Source organism: Eschscholzia californica, unplaced genomic scaffold (assembly GCF_041429995.1).
Source record: "Eschscholzia californica isolate CP2 unplaced genomic scaffold, dmEscCali1.0.p SCAF_1, whole genome shotgun sequence".
NCBI classification, from domain to species: domain Eukaryota; kingdom Viridiplantae; phylum Streptophyta; class Magnoliopsida; order Ranunculales; family Papaveraceae; genus Eschscholzia; species Eschscholzia californica.
In genome coordinates this window covers 18124716-18150030 of record NW_028238198.1, presented here as the reverse complement: position 1 = coordinate 18150030, position 25315 = coordinate 18124716, and the positions used below count along the sequence as shown (strand labels likewise).

Below are 25315 nucleotides of genomic sequence, written 5' to 3'. Positions count from 1 at the left end.
GATAATGTTGAACAAATGTGTTTGGCCGCTCCCGAGTCGACTACCCAAGAATGGTTATTAAAGAACATACCGGTCAGGTTGATGATGGGGTCGGTGGACTGTTCTGGTGTAGCAGGGGTGCCTGTAGACTGACGGTTTTGCTCCAAGAGAGTAATCAAAGTCTGGTACTGTTCCTTGGTTAGAGAGGTGGCTGGAGGCGCTCCCTGTTGGGCTGCTGTGGACGTGACAGAGGCAGCCATATGATGCTGCTGTGGGCGCCCCCGAGAACGAGATAATGGGCCTGACCGACTTGTGTTTGCTGGTGGATATCCATGCAATTGATAGCATTGGGCTCGAACGTGACCATGCGTGTGACAATAGTCACAATAGGGACGTTGTCGCTTTGACCGTTGTGGTTCACCACGGTCAGTACGTGATCCTTGGCCGACGGCTAAAGTAGCCGCTTCAACACCATTGGAGTTAGAGTTGACAATATTTTGTTGAACCTCCTCCTGCTTAACGAGTGAATGAATACGTAAAGTGGAGGGGAATGGATCCATTAGAAGGATTTGACTGCGAATTGCAGAGAAACGATCGTGGAGTCCCTGAAGGAACTCCATTGCACGATCCTGATTTAACCTGTCAATCATAGACTTACCATGAGTACAAATACATGGTTCAACTGTTGTAAGTGATTGAAGCTCGTCCTGGAGCGATTTTAACTGAGTGAAGTATGTGGAGACATCTAAGGCCTCTTATTTCAAACATGAGATGGCTCTTTTGAGTTGGAAAACCTTCGGAGCGTTGGTTTGAAAAAAACGATCATGGAGATTTTTCCATGTCTCAGCAGCAGATTCATCATAGAGAATTGATGACTGGATATCTGGAGTAACTGAATTGAGTATCCAGCTTGCAACAAGATCGTTGCAACGTTCCCATGAATGTAACTCAACGGGAGAAGTCGGTTTCTCAATAGTCCCATCCACGAAACCAAGTTTGTCTTTGGCACGGAGGGCTTTTGTCATACCACGAGACCAGGAGGCGTAGTTATCTCCGGTAAGAAGTGGTTGAATTAAAACAGTGGTTGGTGAGTCCGAATGGTGGACATCGAAAACTTGAGTAACATTAGTAGCGGATTGAGTGGTGGTATCAATGGTTGAAGACATTGTGTATTTAAAAAAAATCAAGTAGGCTCTTATACCATGTGAAGAGACTAATGGTCTCTTAATACTAATGAACCAAAATGAGAAGATGATGAAACAAAAGGAAACCAGAGAACAAAGAGATGGATATAATTTGAATTTAATCTTTTGTATTTCTCTGTATGTATTACAACTAGTATTGGTATTATATATATAGGTATATATGGATATGGTAGAATATACATAAAATGGAAACTTACATGAAATGAAAACTAATAGGAAATGGTAACATATTATACATGGAATATTATCTAGTATGGTAAGTCTAAGCTATCAAGAATTTGGTTTTATCCTTATCTATTCTTGCCGAGTATAGCCGAGTTGGATGGGTTGGTGACAACTCTTGTGGTGTCCTTAATACATGTTGAATCAAGTAAGGAAGATATGACTTTCAACAACAAAAAAAAGATATGGATAAGGTGACATGGATTGAGTTCATATGGTAAGCTACAACAATGGTTAAAGAGCCCAATATAGCCAGGTTGAAAGATAATTGTGGGTGCCATGGCTTATCTTAACAGACTAATAGGCGTGCCATGGCTTATCTTAACAGACTAATAGGCAGGAGGCCTGTGGTTAACAGGCTTATGCAGTGGGCCTCTTTGCAATGAAATAGGTGGCCTTTATAGTTGTTTTTTCAACGGTGTCTTTATAAAATCTTAATAGAAGAATAGATAAGAGGGCCCCTAAAAATTTGGTCGGTTCTACCCCTCTCCCATATACCTTTTCGGGGTTGGTTCTTCTTCCTAGTACGACGAGGAAGACGATGATGAAAAGACAACGATGTTCAGTACCGATCAGCCTCCTCTTCGACGATGTCATCACTGAAATACTTTTAGGGAGAAAGAATGGTAGAGAAATCATACCTCATCATCATTAATGATTCATTGGCATCATCTAGTAATAAACCTCTCAATTTTATGGATTACCCATTCATCTCTTTTAGTCAATCCACCAAAATCTCTATTTTGGGTTATTGTAATGGTTTAGTTTCCTACATTTCAAGTAGTGATAATAGGTTTTACATCTGGAACCCTTCTACTAATGAATATAAAACACTACCAGAACCACCATACCATGACCTAACAAAATTTCCTATTATCCATGTGTCAAGGGGGTTGGGTTATGAGTGCAAGCTTGATGATTACAAGTTTCTGATTATTTGTAGCTTATTGGACGGAGATAGTAATTTTTTAGTGAAGTCTTGGTTCACAGTTTAGGCTCTGGATCGTGGAATATCATTAAAAATATTCCTTATAAAGTCTTGACTCGTGGTCATGGTGTGTTTCTCAATGGAGCTCTTCACTGGATAGGAACTCGAGCCACTGTCCCAGGGAGATGCTCCTATGACGTTATACTTTCATATGATATGGTTCACGAGACTGTTAAGGACGTTCCATTACCTAAAGAATTGACCATCAAATCCTCATCCTCACTTAGTATGGGTGTTATGAGAGATCGTCTTTGCATATTTGATAATAACAAAACTCACATTCAAACTCAAGTATGGGTAATGAAGGAGGAGGAGCATGGTGACAGTGGTGGTGGGTCTTGGACTAAACTGTTCGCCATTCAAACAAACAATGACACTCCATTTAGTTATTACCTGAAGCCGATCAAGTGTTTCAATAACGGTCTCATGCTATTACAACAAGGTAAAACGGATCTAGTTTTATATGACCAGAAACAGAAAACTTTTACTAAACTAAGTTACTTGTCTCAAGATATCCAAGCAATCGGTTGTGTTGGGAGCTTAGTTTCACTAAATTCTAAAACATATTTGAAGAAAGAATATCATAACCCGGTGTAATTCTAAGTTTAAACGTGGAAATGAGAAATTTATGTGTTCCATTTGACTGTATTTTAAATGAAGTAATGCACAAAGTTACACCTGGCGTCAAGAATTAGTCCTTTAAGGTAATCTCTGTTTCTTGTTAGTTCTTGTTTCTTGTTAATCTTTGTTTTCTTGGCTACGCGTGTTCTTTCTCATTTTCATCTGGATGTGTGGGAGTAATGTTGAACTTTTATAAAGGATGTTGGGTTAGGGATGGTGTTGGAAAAAACAGAACCATGTAATTGTTAGCTTTTAAACAATGTGATAATAATGAAACATTACTTTGCCGGAAAAACATATGTTTGCTTTCCAAACGGAGGAAGATAAACTAGCACCTGATAGACACTCCGGAGGATATCGGCGATGGGGATGTTCATTTGACTGCTGCCATCTTTTGACGAACGAACTTATGTCATAGTGGCCCACACGCTACCTGCCTGCCCCGCATGTCCTTCTTTGTCTTTGATCAACTAACTTTTACCAGAACTCTGACCTAGTCTATTTTGCTCATCCAGACTCCGATCCGACTCCCGTTTTCGTAGTCGGGTTTGTCTTTGACTCTACATTTCATTCGAGCACTAAAATTTCTAGAATACCCTAACGTCCAAATGACCAAAATGCCCTCAGAAGTATCTTTCTCTCGATTTTATCCACTTTTGCGCTCAACTTCTTAAAAAACACCTGAGTAAGAAAAACAAGCAAATCATCAGAGTAACTGCTCGAAATAGACTAACTAACCCAAATTAAGAGACTCAGATAAGGCATTTTCATGACTCATCAGATACCGTACGATAAACGAACATAGAAGTTCGGAGGGGCAGGGGCATTAAAGTAAACAAGGAGAAAAGAGAACAAATATTCCTTGCCGCCCCGGAGTCGACGACCCACGGTTTGGAGTAATAAGACGTACTTGTCAAATTGATGGAGGGGATGGAAGGGTCGGCTTGAGGAGTGCATGTAGGCTACTTTTTCAAAAGCAACACAAGTTGGTGGTATTGCTCTACCGACATTGATGTTTCTGCATGCACCTCCATGTCCTGTTGGATCGTGTCAACCGAGTTTGAACGGGTTTTGCGAAGGTTTTTCGGGTAACCGTTGAGTTGATAAAAAGTAGCTCGAACATGGCCATGAAGACCACAGTAATCACAAAGTGGACGTTGGTGTTTCTGTCGAGGTTTGTCAACCTTGTCGGTGCGGTTTGGTCGATCAGATCGAAACCATGAGGACGAGTACGGTTGGCCGAGAGCAAGAATGGCAGAATCCGAGACCATAGGTGTGTCAAGCATGAGAATTTGCTGAATTTCTTCTTGGTTGACGAGGCTATGAATGTTAAGAAGAGACAAAAAGATATCCACGATTAAAATTTGACTACGGATAACCGAAAGACGGGCATGTTGTCCTTGCAAAATTTCCATTGCTCTTTCTTAGATGTCCAATTAACTTTGTTTGTATTATTGTGTATAAACATGATTACAATGTGGGTATTTATAGATGTCTATGAAGTAGAGTCCTAATCCTAGTAGGAATACAATTACATAAGATAAGTATGAGGAGATCAGTATTATGGTTGGTGAAGCGTATCTCTCTAACCCTTGAATCTTGGACGTGTTTGCGTAGGGCCTTGGTCGGTCTTGCATGGGACCGTCTTGGTTGCATGGCCTAACCCTAACGGTATCCATGAGTTCTAATATAAACAAAGATGGGAGGTATCCTACTACTTTTTGAAAAAAAAAAAACAAATTATCCTTCAAATAGTGGTGGACCTAAATACCTTATGACACTTCAGTGGATTACTTAATTTCTTTTCCACTGGTATTTTTCAAACAGGTTGAATCGGGTACGAGAAGATATTACTTTCAACAAAAAAAAGAGAAGAATAGGAAGATAAGGATAAGGAGACATGGAGTGCATATGGTAAGCTACAAGTCTGCAACAAGGGTTAAAGAACCGCTAGCTAGGTTAAAAGATGATTGAGCATGCCATAGCTAGGGGTGGGAATTGGGCGAGTATGGGCGTCCATGGGCACTTGAAGCATCGGGTTGGGCGGGCCGGACACCAAATTTGAATGGCTATTAAGGTATGCGAGTTAATCGGGCGGGCAATTTTAAAATTCGCCTTGCCCATTACCCGCCCAAGCCAATTAAGAAGCTTGGGTAATTCAGGTATGGGCGGGCGGGTAGCGGGTAATCTCATGACTTGAAAGAACACTTCTTCCTTTCTTTTTATAAAGTTTCCAAACACGTTTCCTGATTCTAAAGAGATTATGTGGGATTAAAACTAGACGTTATTTGTGTTGTTCCTTTTAGGAATTTAATCTCACATTGAAAACTAATGAAGAATTCTCATGAGTTATAATATAAACTTATCCCACTCTTTGTTTCCTCAAAGCCAAAGACTACTTCAGTAACCTACTAGGAATTCTCTTGTGCCATTGCGAGACAGTGCATTGGGTTCGTGTGATTGCCGTTAAACGTATTGTTTACCATCTCAACTAGGCCTAATAAAATGGACTATTGGGCTTCATCAACTCAAAAAGTTGATGTAAATTGGTTGGTTATTATTGGGTGAGGTTAAGTGGGTGCGGGCATGGGCGGGTGCGCAGGTAGAGGTTTGACCCATGCCCGCCCACCAAAACTTGGCGGGCTTGGTGGATTGTGTCTGAGACAGGCGTGGGCGTTCATGGTCCTCGTTGGGCTCAGGTGCCCATGGGCGGGTTCGGGCTCATGGGCGAAATTCCCACCCCTAGCCATAGCGTATCTTAACAAACTCAACTTTACTCAACTATTTTTGGATTTGATTAAACTCAACTATTTTTTATCCAGATCTTATATTTATCTCTTGCTTCGGCGTTTGATTTTTCCCTTGCTTAGGGCGTGCTTTTTCCATCTTGCTCAATTTTTGTCTGACTTGCAATCCTTTCTCATTAGCAGCAAAACAGGAGCATTAAAAGCACCAATCGCAGGGTCTTCAACAAGTACATCTTTGTTCTTTCCTCTAATTAAATTAGTTTTTACAAGTATTATGATATTAACATTGTTTATTGTTATAAATCAAATCAGTAGTAGTACAGTGTAACGAAATTTGTAGGAAAGCTAACTTTTTACGTGTTTTCTTAACTGCTGTATTTTACACACATGACACATCTACTTATGCTTAGCTCTGGTTTCTGTTTTCTTTTATACAGTCTATATTTGAGTTGCATTTTAAGTCGTCGTACATATAGTTTGATTTAAATATAAAATTAAGAATTGATTCAAATGTTGGTTGATTCATAGTTTCCCCCACTTTCGCACCCAAGGTCATTGCCTCGACGCCTTTCTCTCACAGGAAAAAAAAACTGACTCGGCTCTTTCTTTTGATCCAGGTTAGGTTACTTACATTAGTATTTCTTCAACTGTTTTTTATCCAGATGTTATATTTCTCTCTTGCTTACGAGTATACGAAGAAGGATTAGGTGCATTAAATTTGTTGTTTTCCTAGATTTTTGTTTATTAGTTTGTTTTCCTAGATTTCAAATTACATTAAGGTTATTCACATTAGTCGTCTGATTTTTGTTTATTAGTTTCACTATTCTCCAAAAGTATAAATAAGCTAGAATACAGTGCTGTTTTAGAATTTGGTGTAAAAATAGTTATGCGATGGCTCAATTACTTTGCCTTTTTTTTTTCTTTTCATCCAGTTAAGGTGGCTCACTATCTATTTTCTAAAACAGATAGTTGCCTTATTTCTGAATTTTTTGTGCTCTTTCATCCAGGTCTATTAATTGAGTGGGTTGCTTACATCGGCTGCCATTTCTTTTGATCCAGGTTAGTTATTCACATTAGTTTTCTGGTTTGTATATTAGTTTGACTGTTTTTTTTCTTTTCATCCAGTTAAAGTTGCTCATTTTTTTCTCTTTCTTAGGAGTTAGATTTCTCTCTTGCTTAGGTGTAATAAAATCTTAAGTGAATGGCTTCTAATCCTGAACAACTGAGTCCACCAACAGAAAGAAATGAAACACGTGCAAATGTAAGTATAAACATCACTCTATCTCCCTCTCACTCTCAGTCTCTCTCACTCACTCTCTAGCTATTAATATTTCAGCTATTGGTTTAACTGGTTTAATTTTGATTGTTGCCAGCTCTCAAATTTATCTGTTTGTACTACGTCTGGTCAAGTTCCCAAAGGAATTAGGAATGTTTGTACTACGTCTGGTCAAGTTCCACAAGGAATTAGAAGATTTACACGAGAAGAGAAAGGAAAAAAAGAAAAGCAACAGATTCTGATGTAAGGATTAACTATAATGAATTTAATTTAATTTATTTTGTTTAATATTTCACAGTGAGCTAATTTACATTCAAATATTTTGGTAGGATATTTCGTAACACCGCACACATTATCCCAACGAAGACGACGTGAAAGATAAATCTTACAAAGCAGAAACCGTTCATCCTTGACAATTCGTGAACCAAACAAAGCATCTGTACTAGCTTCCCGAGCTTATATCAACAACGAAGCTTTTGAAGAGGTTTTGACCTAAAATTGAAAACACATATATCAATTTGTAATTTTGAATTATCACAATTTATGGCAAAAACGTTAGTTACATGTAATTATTAACTTTTCCTTATTTCTTATAGATGGTAACAGATCCTCATGTTAATAATGATATTCCTGAAGAGGTGTCGACTGTGCATACTCTTCCAAATTCAGAACATGGGAATGGAATTAATGAAGTATCACCGGTCAACCTTGAATTAAATTCAAGTCCAAATAGTGATGACAATTCAATACCTACTGTTACCTCAAACAACTCCCGACACTCGAATGAACGTCATTTCGTCGGTGCAATGGACATAGTTTGTCCTCTGTGTCAGGCTTTACACTGGATTGAAGAAAGATTGGTGAGGTCGTCTATTGTAGACCAATTGGAACATGTTTCTTGCAAGGTAAAATACGTCTTCCGAGACTCTTAGAGCCACTTTTAGCTTTAAAATGATTATACGAAGGAAATGATCATCTTTCATCCTCATTCCGGTCAAATATACGATGTTACAATGCGGCGAACGCGATTACAAGCCTTGGATGCTCATTGCAGTCGAGAACTTTAAGTGGACGTGGTCCGAATTCTTTTACGATAAATGGAGAGTTGCGTCATAGAACAGGGTCTCTCTTACCAGATCGAGGCATGGAAGGTTCATATGCGCAATTGTATATTACGACAAATGTCGTCTATCCAGAAGTATTATTGCGAATTATTGTGATGATTCATCATTGAGATATTATTTTAGATTTTTTTTTTAAATTTCACTATGAATTACGTCAATTTTCATTATAATTTTATTTATTTTTACGATGAAATACCTGAAAACTAGATTTCCACTGTGAAATTCATGAAAAACTAGGTTCCCACCGCGCCATCCCTCTTGGCTAACGCCGTTGTGGTTTTATTACGTCCTGATTTTAGGAATAAAGTGTTTTCGAGCATTCCCCGAGTGAGCGTGTATTTTGGGATCATTGATCACACGCCGTTGACATCACGGTGGGTCGAGCTTACCCAAGAAGTGCATGCGCCATGATGCTCATTTTCACACTTTTTGGTGTCATGTGTTTACTTGTCATTCGAAATCAGTACGTGATTTCATTCGAAATCAGTACATGATTTCGGATGACAGGTACTCGCGTGACCCCATATTGTGTGAAAATGAGCATCATTGTGCATGCACTTCTTGGGTAAGCTCGACCGACCGTGATGTCAACGGCGTGATCAATGATCCCAAAATACACGCGCACTCGGGGAATGCTCGAAAACACTTTATTCCTAAAATCAGGACGTAATAAAACCACAACGGCGTAGGGTATATCCCATGCCCTAGGGCACGGACACTTGTATCAATCAAGTGTTACGAAATTTATTGTTAATTATATTTTATTGAGAGAGAGGGAGATTTTTATTAGTTATTATTATTTTTGTTTATTTTCTCTTAAATTAGTTATTATTTTATTGAGAAAGAGATTTTAATTTCTTTTTTTAACCCTTGAAATTTATTTTGTTTCTTTTTTTGTTAAAGTAGAATTTTTATTTCTAAGAAAGAAACGATTATTGTTTTTTAAATAGGTAACTTTATCTCTATGAAGGACTATATTTTAAATTTTGAGAAGGGCTTCTAGACAATATGCATAATTAAATAAGGATGTTTGTCCCAGTCATCGTTTTCCCTTCTGTTTTATATAATAGATAGTTTGGGGACCGACTGATTGTGTGGTTATTCTCTAGTACGAGGAAGACGATGATGAAAAGTCAACGATGTTCAGTGCCGATGAGCCTCCTCCCCGACGATGTCATCACCGATATACTTTTAAATTTACCAGTCAAATCCATCCATCGATTTAGGTCAGTATCCAAAACGTGGTGCTTTTTATCTTCTAACCCTAATTTCATTAAACTTCACCTTAATCGTGCTATTGAACAGGACAATTCTAGCATCATTCTAAGTGGCCGAATTGTAGAGAAATCATACCTCATTATCGTTAATGATTCATTGGCATCATCTAGTAATAAACCTCTCAATTTTATGGATTACCCATTCATCTCTTTTAGTCAATCCACCAAAATCTCTATTTTGGGTTATTGTAATGGTTTAGTTTCCTACGCTTCAACTAGTGATAATAGGTTTCACATCTGGAACCCTTCTACTAATGAATATAAAACACTACCAGAACCAGAATACCGTGAGATATCAAAAAATCTTTTAATCGCTTCTTCAAGTGGGTTGGGTTATGATTGCAAGCTTGATGATTACAAGTTTATGTTTATTTATGGTGGCCAATACGCGGACAACCGATTTGCTTATATGGACAACTATCTTATGTGGACAACGCAAAAAAATTTAATTTTTATATGGACATCAGTTTCTAAGGGGACAACTCTATATTATTTTCACTCAAGTCCTCTTAGAATCAGATGTATTATTTGATGACCTCCCTCTTTCTCCATAAACCCTAGGTTAGTTAGTCTTCATCTCTTCTATTACTTGTTCTTCGTCATCACCTAAATTTCTAGAGAGAGAAATTCCATGGAGAAGCAATATTGGTGGTTATGGCATCAAACAAAGGCAAGGGAGTTGTTGTAGAATCTTCCCAAAGACAAAGGTTAGAACCCTAAAACTCTAAAACCAACCATGAAGAAGAAGATAGTACTGATGGGAGAAAAAATCAGAGAAGATGTGGAAGACGAAGATGGATCTGTTGGTTCCGACTCTGAAAACGATGGTGAAGAGGAAGATGAATCTGGTAATTGGGGTTGTGCAAATATATGGCATAACAGAACATTACTTGCGACGAAAATCTGGCATAATCAGAAAACTTGCCAGATTTTCTGCGAAAATATGGCATAACAGAAGCTAAGTTGCTACGAAAATCTGGAAAACTGTCCGATTTTGCCAGATTTTCGTCGCAAGTTATGTTCTGTTTTTGCCTCATCAATTTCATTAATGTCTATTATAGAAACGTCCGGAAGAACTTCTTCAGGTGCAGATTGAGGGATTTTGTCTTCTTCATCCATCTAGGGTTTGATAAAAAAATGGTAGAAACTACAATTTACTTTTAGTAGAAGTGAAGTAAGAAGAATAAGACTAAGAAGAGATTTTGTCTTCTTCATCCATCTAGAGTTTGATTAAAAAAAATGGTAGAAACTACAGTTTACTTTTAGTAGAAGTGAAGAAAGAAGAATAAGACTAAGAAGAAGGAAGAAGATGAAGAAGAAGACAGTTTAGGTTTTCAATCTTTAACTATTATTTTTGTCCACAAGTTACTAATTATTAATATTTAAGACTTTATGGAGTTGTCCCCTTATTAAATCAAAGTCAACTAAGTCAAGCATAGTTGACTCACATCGGGCCCGAAAATAGTTGTCCATATAAGAAAAACGATTGTCCGCGTATTGGCCACCTTATTTATAGCTTATTAGATGGAGACAGTTTTCTTAGTAAGATCATGGTCTGCACTTTAGGCTCTGAATCGTGGAATATCATCGAAAACATTCCTTATAAACTCTTGAGTCGTGGTCGTGGTGTGTTTCTCAATGGAGCTCTTCATTGGATAGGAACTCGAGCCGCTGTCCCAGGGAGATGCTCCTATGATGTTATACTTTCATTTGATATGGTTCACGAGACTGTTAAGGACGACACCCCATTACCTAAAGAATTGAACATCAAATCGTCATCCTCACTTAATATGGGTGTCATGAGAGATCATCTTCACATATTTGATAATAACAAAAGTAAGTCTCAAACTCAAGTATGGGTAATGAAGGAGGAGGAGCATGGTGGTGGTGGTGGTGGTGTGATGCAGGCGCATAAAGGCGTGTGGGCCCACGTCCACGCGTGCCCACACCCTATTAAGTCTTAATAGTAGTCTATTTAGTAGAATAGAAGTTACTTTAATTTGATGTTTCTTTATTTTAAAGTTTCTATGTTTGAGTAGTTTATTATTTTAGGAATCCTAGTTTGAGTCTATCTAGGAAGGTTTATTATCTTATAAAAGGGGATCTAGTCTATGTTATTATTCACCTTGAAGAGAAAAACCATTGAAGTTATTAAGAATTTAAGTTTAGTTTATCGTTTCTTACAGTTTTCTTTAATTATTCTTAGTTTATTTTATTGTTCTTTAATTATTCCGCTGCGTCTACATCAAGTGGTATCAGAGCCATTTTTTTTAACCAATCACAATGGTTAATTCTACCGTTCCTACTCCAACAATCAAAGAGAAGACACCAACTTTTGCCTCCGAATGGGATAACATCAACAAGAAGTTATCCTCGGTTACAAATTTGGAAGAAGCTTTCGAAAATTTCAAGAAGGAAACAATGGATAAATTCGATCAAGTCAACGATTCAATCATGAAGCTATCCAAACAAATCGAAGGCATATGTAAGTCTCCCTCTTTTACCACTACTCCTTCTTCTTCTACTTCAATTCAAACATCATCTCAACAACCACCTCCAACCACCACAAACACAACCGTTGACACCACCACACCAATTCCAATACCCCAATTCGGTCACACTATCACCAACCCATGCCCGACTACAATCCTACCACCGATTTACACCAATCCTACAATCCTTCCATTCAAACATCACCACCACCATCCACCGCCCAACAACCCACTTCTTACCCGACTTCCATTAGTCCACCAACAGTACCCACCAACACTTTTCTCCCACCGATTCACATCAACCCTACATCACCACTCTTACCGGTTTTCCCACTCACATACATAAACCCCACAACACCACCTTTTTCCTTCAACGAACAACTAACATCGAACAAACCTGAATCGTTCTCCCATTATTCCACTACCAACCCAAGTACCACCCAAATAACACTACCCCAATATCACCAACATGTTCCTGGTTCCCACCCAATCTTTTGGTGTCAAACACCATCACCAACACAACAAACCTCTCCTTATTATTCCATATCCCCAACACTTCTACCACAAAATTTTGAATCTTCTCATCTAGTTGAAACTCAGTTATCAACACACCCAAGTAATCAAAACCCAGAATTTAGTGAAGGAAAAGAAGAACAAAAAGAAATTATCAAAACCCATCAAAACCAAGAAGAAGAACAACAAGAGAAACACCCATTAGTCACTACACACACTAAGTTTGATGATGTGAATGATCAGTCTTTAGTATTCGGTGGAGGGATTCATGATGGATTTTCGGATTCATGTGACTGGGATATGTCAAATATTGTTAAATTTGATGATTTGATAGTTCCATCTGGTTCAAATCAGGCTTTGCCACCTTATGATGGTTCTTCTTCATCTTCTTCCTACCGTATTCGCATGGAAGTGCCTACTTATGATGGTTCGAATCATAAAAATTTTCTGAATCAATTATGTCTCACATCGCCGCTTTCTCTATCAAATCTCTTCCTACAAAATTTTCTTCAAACAATTAAGAAAAAGAGGATCAATTTCCCAATTCTTACAATGAACCTATACTCAATGGTCAAAGATCACATACCAATTGAACAACTTCCATCTAGGTTTCACATATTAATTGAAGAAAACAAACAGTGGGCTTCAGGTATTGATCACGTTAGAGTACATAAACTACATGAAGATGAACGTGGAAAAGTCAATTTTGCGTGGCATATCTACACTACGTGGTTCCATATCGATATCTTAGTTGGTTATGCTTATACTTGGGCTATTGATGAAGTATTTTGGAAATTTGTTACAATTACTCTTACTTCACACTTGCTCATAGTACTTCACACTTTCTTGAAGATTAAGTGGTTGAGCCTACCGTGGGAAGATGGCGAGATGAACATTATTTATTCACTAAGGTTATTTTTGCGAGAATCATTGGCATATGAGTTTGGGTACGAGGTTGATGATTACTTGCACATTAGTATCCTTCCATTCCAGTGCAAACTTCGTTCGAAGTGGAAATTACGGATCGCCATGACAAAGTTCATCGTCTGCGGGTGCATCAACTTGTTTTCTTCATCGAAATCGGTTCGGGACGAACCTTCTGGGGAACAGGGTGCTGATGCAGGCGCATAAAGGCGTGTGGGCCCACGTCCACGCGTGCCCACACCCTATTAAGTCTTAATAGTAGTCTATTTAGTAGAATAGAAGTTACTTTAATTTGATGTTTCTTTATTTTAAAGTTTCTATGTTTGAGTAGTTTATTATTTTAGGAATCCTAGTTTGAGTCTATCTAGGAAGGTTTATTATCTTATAAAAGGGGATCTAGTCTATGTTATTATTCACCTTGAAGAGAAAAACCATTGAAGTTATTAAGAATTTAAGTTTAGTTTATCGTTTCTTACAGTTTTCTTTAATTATTCTTAGTTTATTTTATTGTTCTTTAATTATTCCGCTGCGTCTACATCATGGTGGGTCTTGGACTAAACTGTTCACCATTCAAACAAACAATGACACTCCATTTAGTTATTACCTAAAGCCGATTAAGTGTTTCAATAACGGCCTCATGCTTTTACAACAAGGTAGAACGGATCTAGTTTTATATGACCAGAAACAAAAAACTTTTACTTAACTAAGTTACTTGTCTCAATATATCCAAGCAATCAGTTGTGTTGGGAGCTTAGTTTCACTAAATTCTAAAACATATTTGAAGAAAGAATTTCATAACTCGATGTAGTTCTAAGTTTAAACGTGGAAATGAGAAACTTTTGTCTTTCATTTGACTGTATTCTAAATGAAGTAATGCACATAGTTCCTGTTTCTTGTTAATCTTTGTTTTCTTGGCTATGCGCGTTCTTTCTCATTTTCATCTGGATGTCGGAGTAATGTTGAACTTTTATAAAGGATGTTGGGTTAGGGATGGTGTTGGAAAAAACAGAACCATGTAATTGTTAGCTTTCTAAACAATGTAATAATAATGAAACATTACTTCGCCGGAAAATCATGTGTTTGCTTTACAAACGGAGGAATATAAACCAGCACCTAATAGACACTCCACAGGATATCAGCCATGTTCATTTGACTGCTGCCATTTTTTGACGAAGGAACTTATGTCATACTGGCGTAATAGCCAGACCAAACATGAACTTATGTTCTTTTGGAAGCGAAAAACTATGTTGTTTAAGTTCAACCTCATTATATCAAAATTGACAAACAAAATGATGAGCATTAGATTACTTACATTTTTAATTTTTGGGAATTGTTTGTGCCCTATGGGCATGGGGTTATACCCTAAGAATAATAATAATATTTGTAGAATTTTGAGGAACATATTCCTAACCGGCTCACCAATTAAAAAAAAAATATTTTGAGGTACATAATTCGAAATAGCAAAGTGATTTTATTCATGTTAGACTCTAATATTATAAATTGCAATTGTTAAAATATGTTGTAGATAGAATTATAAACGTGTCTTAATAAAAAAAATTCTTTTGTTTGCACAATCAACCATATAACAAAAGAAGCTCCATTAACTCAAAAAAAAAAAAAAACTCCTCCCCACATATAGTAGGGTTTCCCCTACTTATCATGCAACAAGGAGATATCATCGTCTACAAATTCTTCTTTTTTGCTTCTTCTTCCTTCAACTTTTTGGTTCAAGTTTTTACAACTTAGGTGTTGTTTGTTTTTTCTTTTATGTCTGAATCTAAATTGGTTGGGTCTGAAATATCTGAACTGAATTGGCTGAATCTGAATTGGTGAGTTATTTTAAATGTTAGATGTTTGTTTTCGAAATCTGAATTAGTGGATCTGAATTATAATTTTGACATATATACCCCTACTTGATATTTTACACAAACAAACCCTAACCCTCCACCCTTCTCTAAAATGAAAACCCTAAACCTAAACTCTTTATCCTCTCTCTCTCCAAGTCTCCAACAACCTCTCTCTCTCAACCTACCTCTTTCAAACACTTGTTCCGGTGACAAAGTCCGACAAATGGAGGTCCGGCAAAGTTTGGACTCTCTGAATCCCTTTCTCCTTTTGTCCCTTTTTCTCTCTCTAACAGATCCGACACTGTGTGGTGGTGGTGGCGGTTTGTGTTCATTTGGTGGTGTGGTTTGTGTAGTTGTGTGGTTGCGGTTGTGGTGGTGGTGGTCTAGGTTGTGTGGTTGTGGTAGTGGTTTCGATGGTGGTGCTGATTTCGATTGTGGTGGTTATGTGGTTGTGGTGGTGGTGGTCTAGGTTATGTGGTTGTGGTTTCGGCGGTGGTGCTGATTCCGGTTGTGTGGTTGTGGTGGTGGTGGTATAGGTTGTGTGGTGGCGGTGCTGATTTCGGTGGTGGTGGTGGTGGTGGTGGTTTCGGTGGTGGTGGTGGTGGGTAGTGCTGGTGGTAAATAAAATAATGACATTTTATTTACCACATTTCAGCAAATTTATGGGAGTATAAATGACATTTAGAACATTTCAGCCATAGAGATTTGTTTTCAGACTTGATTTGAAGTCTGAAAAATATGGGCTCCTTTTCAGCCAATTGACCAAATTCGGACGATATTTCAGATTTTTTTAAATACAAAAAACAAACATCTGAAATCTGAATTGATCCCAATTCAGATTTCAGATCTGAAAAATTAAAAAAAAACAAACAGCACCTTAATTAGGGTTTCAAAAACAACTTCTGTCAATGTAATCCTTTTGTGGCTTCACTCTCCAAAGTGGTCCACTGGTCGTCGACCCATGTCATAAGATTGGGCATCCAGAGCCAGGTTGAGAGTGAGTTCGGGACACCATTATTAACCCCCAAGCTTAGTCAAAAGGTTGGGCATCTAAGAGCCAGTTGAGAGTGCAGTCGGGCCACCATTACTTAGCCCCAAACTCATACTTGACTTCGGCCCTTGAGCCAGGTTGAGAATGAAGTCGGGTCACCATTGTTTAGCCCCGAGCAGCCGAGCTCATATTTGACTTCGTCTCTTGTGTCGTGTGGTTCAGTAAGCTAAGGCAGCTAATCTTATTATATGCAGCAGCCGCTACTACGTACAATCTTCTTTATTAACAAAGTCTCTCACTGAAAAAAAGAAAAGGAAAATATTGGAAACACTAAAATAGGAAATATTGGTACATTGATTTCAATAAAAGAAAATGAGCCACCAACCTTTGGTTGGAGTGGTAAGAGGTATAATCTTCTACTTAGAGGTCAAGGGTTCGAGGCAGACGCTGACAATTAAAAAAAATAAAAGAAAATGAAATATTGGTAGAATTGAATTGATTTGAATGCTTAAGAGAAGGCAAGAATACAACCAGTGAGAAGAAATTTAGTGGAAGAAGAACCTTATGGAATATGTTTACTAGCATTCTTAGGTAATTCTCTTTCACTCTCTACAACAAATGCTATATTCCGGTAGCCATATAGTCTATATATGATTTTTCTACGAGTAATAGTTTAGTTAGTAACTGTACATATTCGAGTAAAATGATTCTATCTTTATTTTTGAAATTCATTTTAGTTGAGTAGTAAAATGTACGTCTCTCTGGCTTATTCACAAGGGACCACGCTTCAAATCTTTTCGCCTTTCTCTTAGCTTCAAGGAGAAGTCTAGAGTTGTCATGTCCTCTTCCTCTCTTCTCTTACATTCTTTTTCCCTATTAGATTATCTCAAAAAAAAAAAGTGAAGCAAGATACACAATAAAAGGTGAGAGAACTACACAATTGAAAGAGAAAAGAAAATAATAGTAGTATTAGGTATACTATATATTATGTATAGTAGTATGTATATATTATACTATGTAATAATGGCAACAATTATACATAAAAAATAAATCACCTAAAACCAAGGTCATATTGTCATTAGGAATTTCTTAGAACTTAATTTGGAAGTGAATAAGGATGAGGTTGACCTTGGTTGACTACTACTACTTCACCAGAAGAATAATCACTGCTAGATGAAGGGTCAAGTCCATAAGTACTTGTTACTCCACTATTATATCCAACACTCCCTATTTCTTCACTTGTACCAGCCATTGCCATCTTCCTGAATTTCTCCATGTTTGAATTGTATGACTCTTCATCATGCTCTGAGCTTGTCATTTCTGTCATTTGCCCTAGTTTTCCTCCCTCATTCAGCATCTCCAATGATATATCTCCCTCTAATGCCCTTACTATCTGTGTAATTTATATACACCAAATTTTATTACCCTAAAAGAAAATATATATACATGTCTTTGTTGGTTCGATTTCTATTCAGAACATTATATACTCTGTCCCCATGTTTGGTTCAGTTAAGAATAGGCTTTGCTGTCTTTTCTGTTCAATTTATATCATGGAACGGGACTGGCAAGTCATTCTAGTAGACGAACCAATTCATTTGGAAAGAAGCAAATACTAGTTCTTTTTGGGGCGTCTTCTGGCAGATTGGGGGATGCTTGCAACAGCACATGATACCATACACGACATTTCACCGACACCGTAGTTGTTATCCAAGCGTGAGTCCACCAAATCACGGTAATCGCCATGAACCCTGGTTAGTACAGGCCTAGCCTGTAGGATGTCCAAGTATGAAAGAATAAACAAGATAGTCAAATAAGTCATGGCTCTAATACATAAAATAAAAATAAATAAGTATGAACTTTGCGACCTCATACACGTGCATTTGATGATACAGACACCCACCCACACATATATGATATATGTATATATAGTTTGGAAAAAATATAACAAATAATTGAATAATAAATCTATATTACTAAGTAATTACGGACCCAAACTACTAAGCTGTCTTCCATGTGTCTATTGGAAGTATCAGCGGGCCGTCGTCCAGTTATCAATTCCAAAAGCATAACACCAAATGAGAAAACATCAGACTTGTCTGTTAGCTTGCCGCTCGAAGCATACTCTGGAGCCAGGTACCTGTATTTGGTTAGAAGATAATTTGAATTACTCCCTCCGTCCCAAATTAAGAGTCCACTATTCCTTTTTTGGATGTCCCAAATTAAGAGTCCCATTCTAAATATATCATATAAAATCCCTTACTTTTCCATGAATACCCTCTCTTTGATATTTTCAATATATTGTGCATTAGTTAAGCTAATTAAGATAGTTGACATTTTCCAATACAAAAGTTGGTTTTTATTTGTAATCTTTCAATTACTTCAAGAAAAGTTAATTACTTCAAGAAAAGTTACATGTATTTCTAGAATGGAAACTATAATCCTTCAATTATTTCAAGAAAAGTTGTCAAATAAATAAGGGTAAATCTGGAAGAAGAAAAAAAGTGAAAATAAGTTGGATTACCAATATGGGACTCTTAATTTGGGACGGAGGGAGTAACATATTTCTTACCCAAAAGTATCCATGATACGTGTGGATACAAGAGTATATGTGTCTGATGATTGCTTCGCGAATCTAAAATCTGCAACCTATATGTATTATGTAATTTCTCTCAACTATTCACTATTTAGATTGAGCTAAAATTGAAGTTTTTGTGGTTGATGTTTTGAAATTTCATCATCATAGAATACCTATTAAACTTGTGCAATCACTTGTATTTCGAATTGCAATTGTTATGTACTACTCGGCTACTTCTGCAAATCCAAGCTGCTGCTTATCTTACTCAGCTTGTTCTAAGAAAAATTCTATATTCCAATCGCCATGTAGTCTGTCTATATGTTTTTTTTTTTATTTAGCGTGTCTCGAACCCTTGACCTCTAGGATGGAATACTATACCTCTTACCGCTCCAACCAAAGGTTGTTGACAATCTGTCTATATGTTGGTTGATATATGAGATTAAATACCAGAAACAATTTAGTTAGTAAGTGTATCTATTCAAGTAAAATAATTCTTTTGGCATGTATTGCGAGAAGACGAGTTGGCCCATAATCTGCTTTAAATCTTGTATTTTCTGTTGTTGCAGTCCTTCCGTTAACTGTTTGATTGTACTTTTAGTAGCCTGTCAGTGGCCCTTAAAGGAAGTTACTATCATTTGCAAAAAAAAAAGTGTTTTGGGGAAATAAGAAAAATTTATGGGGCAGTAAGTTTTGAGTGGAAACAAAATTTTTTCGTTTCCTCCAAACATCACATTAAGGTGTCGTTTGGCAACACTAAAATAAGTTACTTTTTTGCTTATTTAAGTAGAAAAGTCAAAAAGTTAGTTTGGTACGCGAAAATTATCGACTTCATTTAAGTTAAAATTTGACTTTTTCTAGAAGTTAAAATTTTTAGCTTTTGACTTCAAAGTAAAGTAACTTTTTTTTTGATACATGCATAAATTTTACTTGACGAATTTTTTTTGTCTATCTCAGCTCCACTACCACAACTAAACTTCTACCACACCATTCTACCCTCACCACCACCCTACCTCAACTAGCACCACCACACCTTAACCACCACCACTATACACCACCACACCTCGACAACAACCACCTCGTAGCTCCACCACCACCACCACTATCATTGTACCTTCACCACCACCACGGTACCTTCACCACCACCACCGTACCTTCACCGCCACCGCCACCACCACCATACCTTCACTACCACCACGGTACCTCCATCAGTACCACCTACGTATCTTATCCACCACCTTTACCACCATCACCATACCACCACCACCATAACTCCGTCACTATCACTCACATACCTTATCCACCACCACCAACGTATTTCCACCGTTACCACCACCGTACTTCCACCACCACCATCGCCACTATCATACCTCCACCACCACCACCATAACTCTGTCACTATCACTCACATACCTTATCCACCGCCACCACCGTATCTCAACCACCACCGTATTTCCACCACCACCACCACAGTACTTCCACCACCATCACCACCACCACCACCGTACTTCCACCACCATCGCCACCATCGTACCTCCACCACCACCGATGCACCATTATACCTCTCTACCACCACCACAATCAAACCTCTCTACCACCACCACCATCAAACCTCTCTACCACCACAACCCATAACCATACCTTCTAGCACCACAACTACTACCAATATCACCACTACTTCGTATACAAGACTAATCGTGGAAATCTTGAATAAATCCAAATTAAAATCAAGTATCTCTATGAGAAAGAAAAATAAAATTATCAAAAGTAAATTGAATTACCAAACTAACTTTTTGACTTTTTTACTTATAAGTAACATTTTTGCCAAATATACTTTTAAATTTTTTTTACTTTTTTAAAGCAAAAGAACTTCTACTACAAGCAAAAGTACTTCTACTTCTGGTTGCCAAACGACACCTAAATTTTTTTTTCAATTTTTTATTCTTTCTTCTTCCCCTCCCCTCAACTAGAACTCCGGTGACCTTTACCATATTTCGGTGACCTCCCCCATTAATGTCTCCGATTACCATCACAAATCCGGATGACTCTTTTCTTCTCTCTTCATTCTTCACTCTCTCCTCTTACCCTCTCATCCCTCTCCTCTTATCATCTTTCCCTCTCATCCTCTCTTACTAAATTCAGGCGAAGAATTAGGTCCCCTTCCTCAGGAACTCGTCTGGAAAGACGCCGCCGGCTATTTTCGCAAGAAAGTTTATGCCCGCCACTTGAGGAGTTTGGTGGGTGTTATTTGAGTTTTCAACTTCTTTTTCTCCCCCAAACTTTTCTTTCTCCCGCGGAGCACCCACCAAAATAGGAATGGGTGGCCTTTATACTCGGTTTACTCCCCCTCCTATATATAATATAGTTTGGGGATTGACTGATTGTGCGGTTAATTCTCTAGTACGAGGAAGACGATGATGAAAAGTCAACGATGTCCAGTGCCGATCAGCCTCCTCCCCGACGATGTCATCACCGATGTACTTTTAAATTTACCAGTCAAATCCATCCATCGATTTAGGTCAGTATCCAAAACGTGGTACTCTCTATCTTCTAACCCTAATTTCATTAAACTTCACCTTAATCATGCTATTAAACATGACAAATCTAGTCTCATTCTGAGTGACAAAGAGACAGAGAGATCGTATATCATTGATTCTGATTTATTGGCATCATCTAGTAATAAACCTCTCAATTTGACGGATTACCCATTCATCTCTTATAATAAATCCAAGATCAAAGTTCGGGGTTATTGTACTGGTTTATTTTGCTGCACTTTTGATCGCGAGCTTCACATCTGGAACCCATCAACTAATGAATATAAAACACTAACAAAACCACCATATGATGACCTAACAAAATTTCCTTTTATCGCTGCTTCAAGTGGGTTGGGTTATGATTGCAAGCTTGATGATTACAAGTTTGTGATTATTTGTAGCTTATTGGATGGAGATAATTTTTTTAGTGAAGTCATGGTTCACAGTTTAGGCCCTAAATCCTGGAATACCATTAAAAACATTCCTTATAAAGTCTTGACTCGTGGTCATGGTGTGTTTCTCAATGGGGGTCTTCACTGGCTAGGAACTCGAGCCTTTGTCGCAGGGAAGAGAGTCTCGTTTGATTGGAAGGAATTCTCGTTTGATGTTATTGTTTCATTTGATATGGTTCACGAGACCGTTAAGGACGTCCCATTACCTAAAGAATTGAAATTGAAAGACGGATCCTCATTATCACTTAGTATTGGTGTTATGAGAGACCATCTTTGCATATTTGATAATAACCAAAGTAAGTCTCAAACTCAAGTATGGGTAATGAAGGAGGAGGAGGAGGAGAATGGTGGTGGTGGGTCTTGGGCTAAATTGTTCTCCATTCAAACAGACAATGACACTCCATTTAGTTATTTCCTAAAGCCGATTAAGTGTTTCAAAAATGGTCTCATGCTCTTAAGGAAAGGTAAGACAGATTTAGTTTTATATGACCAGAAGCATAAAACTTTTACTAAGCTAATTTATACGTCTAATGAGATCCAAGCAATCAGTTACGTTGAGAGTTTAGTTTCACTGAATTCTACAACCTATTTCAAGCAACAATTTGGTAATGTAGTGTAGTTCATCTGCCCTGGGGCTATATAGAGTCATGACGACATTCATCCACAAGAGTCAATGTTAACATTTCGGTGCAGAACTGGTCATCTGGCTTCAACCATAAAGCCTTATGATAGTATGTAATTGCAGCATTAAGATTATCCTGTAGATGATATGTGTATGCTAAACCTGCATAAGTGCTCAAACTTCTTGTTTATAATGCAAGTGCTTTCTCATAATATGGCACAGCATCATGGTACTATTTTAGCTTCCTTACAGCATGTGCAAGATTCACAACAGTCGGTTCCCACATTTCACTTAATGACGATGGAACGTGAGTCAAGGTCTTCTCGAACCACCACCCTGCTTTTTTATACTCCATCTGATAAGCAACGACTCCATGTTCATTGTATACTAATGGGTCAGATGGACAAATTGTTTTTGCCTGCATCAAAAACTGCTCGGCAAGTTTAAAGCTGTGTGTTCACATGTATTCCATCCCAATGTACAAAGTCGGCAAATGACACCCAGGAAACAAATGAGCTGCAGCTCGGAAAGAAGACATTGCTTGATCACCCTCTTCTCAAGCAGCATACACGTTTCCAATGCCTATCAAGGCAGGGGGGGAGGTTCCATCCAAGTTTGAAGCTTTGCTGAAAAAGCGTCGTGATTGATCATATTTCTTGAATAGCCATGAGATAGAGCTCATTTGAATGGCCAAGCTCCAAAGCTGCTGATAAATGCACCAAGGTACATTTTGAATGGAAATGGTCTCTTTCAAGTAGTAAAGAAGTCAGGTCAAAGCACTTCTGATATTCTCCACATTGCTGATGATAGTATTCAGCTTTGCAGACCAACATATCAGAATTATTTTTAAGCGCGGTTAAATGATGAAACCAACGGGTTAATATCACAATTGTCTTTTTCCAGTTCAACGAATTTTGCTTCTACGACACTTTCCTTGTCATTCTTTTTTATCGAACATGAGTAAAATTAAGAAAGCCATCCTTCTTCAGAAGCAAAGTGCAATCATGATAAAAGACTTGGTTCTTCCTCACAAGTAAGCATGTGATCATCAACAAGACACTCCAAAGCCTCATAACATAATGGATCAGCCTTGATAGCAGCTTTGTACCATTTGCGAGCTTGGGCAGGGTTCTCCAAAGCTTCATATGCCTTGCCTCGTAGAAAGCATATTGCTGAAATATTTATTTCACGGTCTTCCCCATCCTTGTCCAAGTACACAACATTAGAGTCCTTTATGTCAAGAACATTTCTGTGTTCGTCAACCTTAGCATCTCCGAGCATTACTAGACATTGATCCTACTCCCTTAGTTCTTCGATGCATTTGGCAGCGAGGTAGCGGAAGCCAAGGTCGCGTAGAACAATCTGAGACGCATTAAGGAGATGGAAAGCGCGGCGATAATAACGACCAAGGAAGAAATACAAATAATTCTTTTTTTAATGTTGATGTATGAAGTTTCTATTTATTTCAATTTATGTCTTGAGGAAATTTCTATATATGTTCCTTTTTTCATCTTTCATTAATTTAAGTTGAATACCATGAAAAATTCTGTATCGTTTGGCCATGATGAATTACTTCCAAGAACTTGGGCATTTCTTGCTTCCATACTTCCTGCTATATGTTTCTTTACTGACAGACGAAACCACTTTCAGTAAACATAACTATGTTCTTGAATTTTTCTTACCCGTGGATTGTCGAGACAGTGAACTACAAAAGATAATGCTCAAATACTTGTCTCTGATCATACAAAGTGTTTGCCGAAGCTTGAAGTTGCCATGGACAGAGCCACAAGGAAAACTATTTTGAGAAACAATGAAGTAGCTGCACTTGGAAATCTAGGACCAGTTAGATATTGGATGCTAAATCTAACAGCTGCTCCTTCAAAAGGATCACTCAATTGATTGATGTTCAACGTGAGGAACGGTAAAAGCGTGCTGAAATAAGAGCCAGCAGAAGGTTTTAAGCTAACAACTCATTGGGATAGTTCTGAGGTTGTACTACAACAATTATTTTGAGTTTAACTTAAAATGTATCAATAGTACAATTCAATACGTTGGATTTACACTAATGAGATTTTCAGAAACTAGCTGAAGTCGTAGCATTCTATGAGATACAAATCACTTTACTTGAGATACAAATCACTTTACTTCTATGTAGTGAAGAAGTTATCATGGCCTAAATATTCATGACTAATGTTGGTCTCCTAGTTCTCTTTTTTTTATATAACAAATCTTAGTTTTTCTGTTTTAAATAAAAACAGAGTACTATATTTTTTTTTTTTTTTTTTTGTTAAGAGGAAAACAGAGTACTATATGATAAATCAGGGAAAAAATTGTCTTCCTCTAAACTAATTGACAAAGATGACAACATTGAAAAAATAAAATGAAAATTATATGTAACAAATATCCGAGTCGAGGATACTTCTGTCCTTGAGACAATTTACACCCTGTATATTAGTACCAACAGTAATGGTGTATGTCTCTCAGGATAATGGTGTATGTCTCTCAAGATAAAATGGATTACCTATCAAGTTGAAGATGGTACCTCTTAGTTTTGATAATTTGTCGAACTTTGTAAGCAATACGAACTTCTGAAACAATGATCCTTGAACAGAAATGATTGAAAATGAATCCCAGAAAATGCTAAAAAAAATGATTTTTTATTTACTAAATTCTCATGGTATTTACAGGGGTAATGGCAACACTTCGTATGGGTGCCTATAAACGAATGGATGTTTCCAACCGTCACACTTGACTGTTGGATTTCAGGTTTAATTTCGACCATCAGATCTCTACGGATCTATCTAGATCTAGCGCCTCGAACGCCTACTGTTAGATCCCAAACCGATCTATCATAAAAGGTGCCAAGCATCTCGACCGTCGGGTCGCGCTGATCCGTTGATTACATCTCCACCGTTGGATCCAATCTCTG

The 25315-nt window shown here is 37.7% G+C and overlaps 3 protein-coding genes, 1 long non-coding RNA gene and 1 pseudogene across 6 annotated transcripts; 3 read left to right on the top strand and 2 right to left on the bottom strand.

Moving 5' to 3' along the window:
* Positions 1–2373: 2373 nt before the first annotated feature.
* On the top strand, positions 2374–3069 carry LOC147564802 (F-box protein CPR1-like; the record flags this gene model as incomplete). Its single annotated transcript, XM_086638659.1, has 1 exon — positions 2374–3069. A coding segment is annotated over one exon (618 nt), but the record flags the coding sequence as incomplete, so codon positions are not given.
* Positions 3070–5807: 2738 nt separating this feature from the next.
* Positions 5808–7690, top strand: LOC147564801 (uncharacterized). 3 transcript variants are annotated; one of them, XR_015228130.1, is made up of 6 exons: positions 5808–5989; positions 6291–6379; positions 6770–6821; positions 6943–7023; positions 7136–7281; positions 7368–7690. It is a non-coding gene; the product is annotated as an uncharacterized LOC147564801 (long non-coding RNA). The 3 variants fall into 3 exon arrangements; XR_015228129.1 differs by having other exon boundaries at positions 6919–7023; XR_015228132.1 differs by lacking the exons at positions 5808–5989; positions 6291–6379 and having other exon boundaries at positions 6503–6821.
* A 9579-nt stretch (positions 7691–17269) lies between these two features.
* Positions 17270–19987, bottom strand: LOC147564800 (proline-rich receptor-like protein kinase PERK1). Its single transcript, XM_086638569.1, has 5 exons — positions 19982–19987; positions 18776–18852; positions 18196–18343; positions 17830–17974; positions 17270–17610 (listed from the first exon to the last, which is right to left on the bottom strand). Exons 1-5 carry the CDS (start codon positions 19985–19987, stop codon positions 17303–17305), a joined length of 684 nt encoding a protein of 227 aa, XP_086494695.1. The 3' UTR covers positions 17270–17302.
* A 539-nt stretch (positions 19988–20526) lies between these two features.
* LOC147564799 (F-box/kelch-repeat protein At3g06240-like) lies at positions 20527–23930 on the top strand. Its single transcript, XM_086650045.1, has one exon. The coding sequence runs from the start codon at positions 21193–21195 to the stop codon at positions 22381–22383; it is 1191 nt and encodes a 396-aa protein (XP_086506171.1). The 5' UTR covers positions 20527–21192; the 3' UTR covers positions 22384–23930.
* Positions 22400–23990, bottom strand: LOC147564798 (anaphase-promoting complex subunit 6 pseudogene; annotated as a pseudogene).
* Between the last annotated feature and the right edge of the window lie 1325 nt (positions 23991–25315).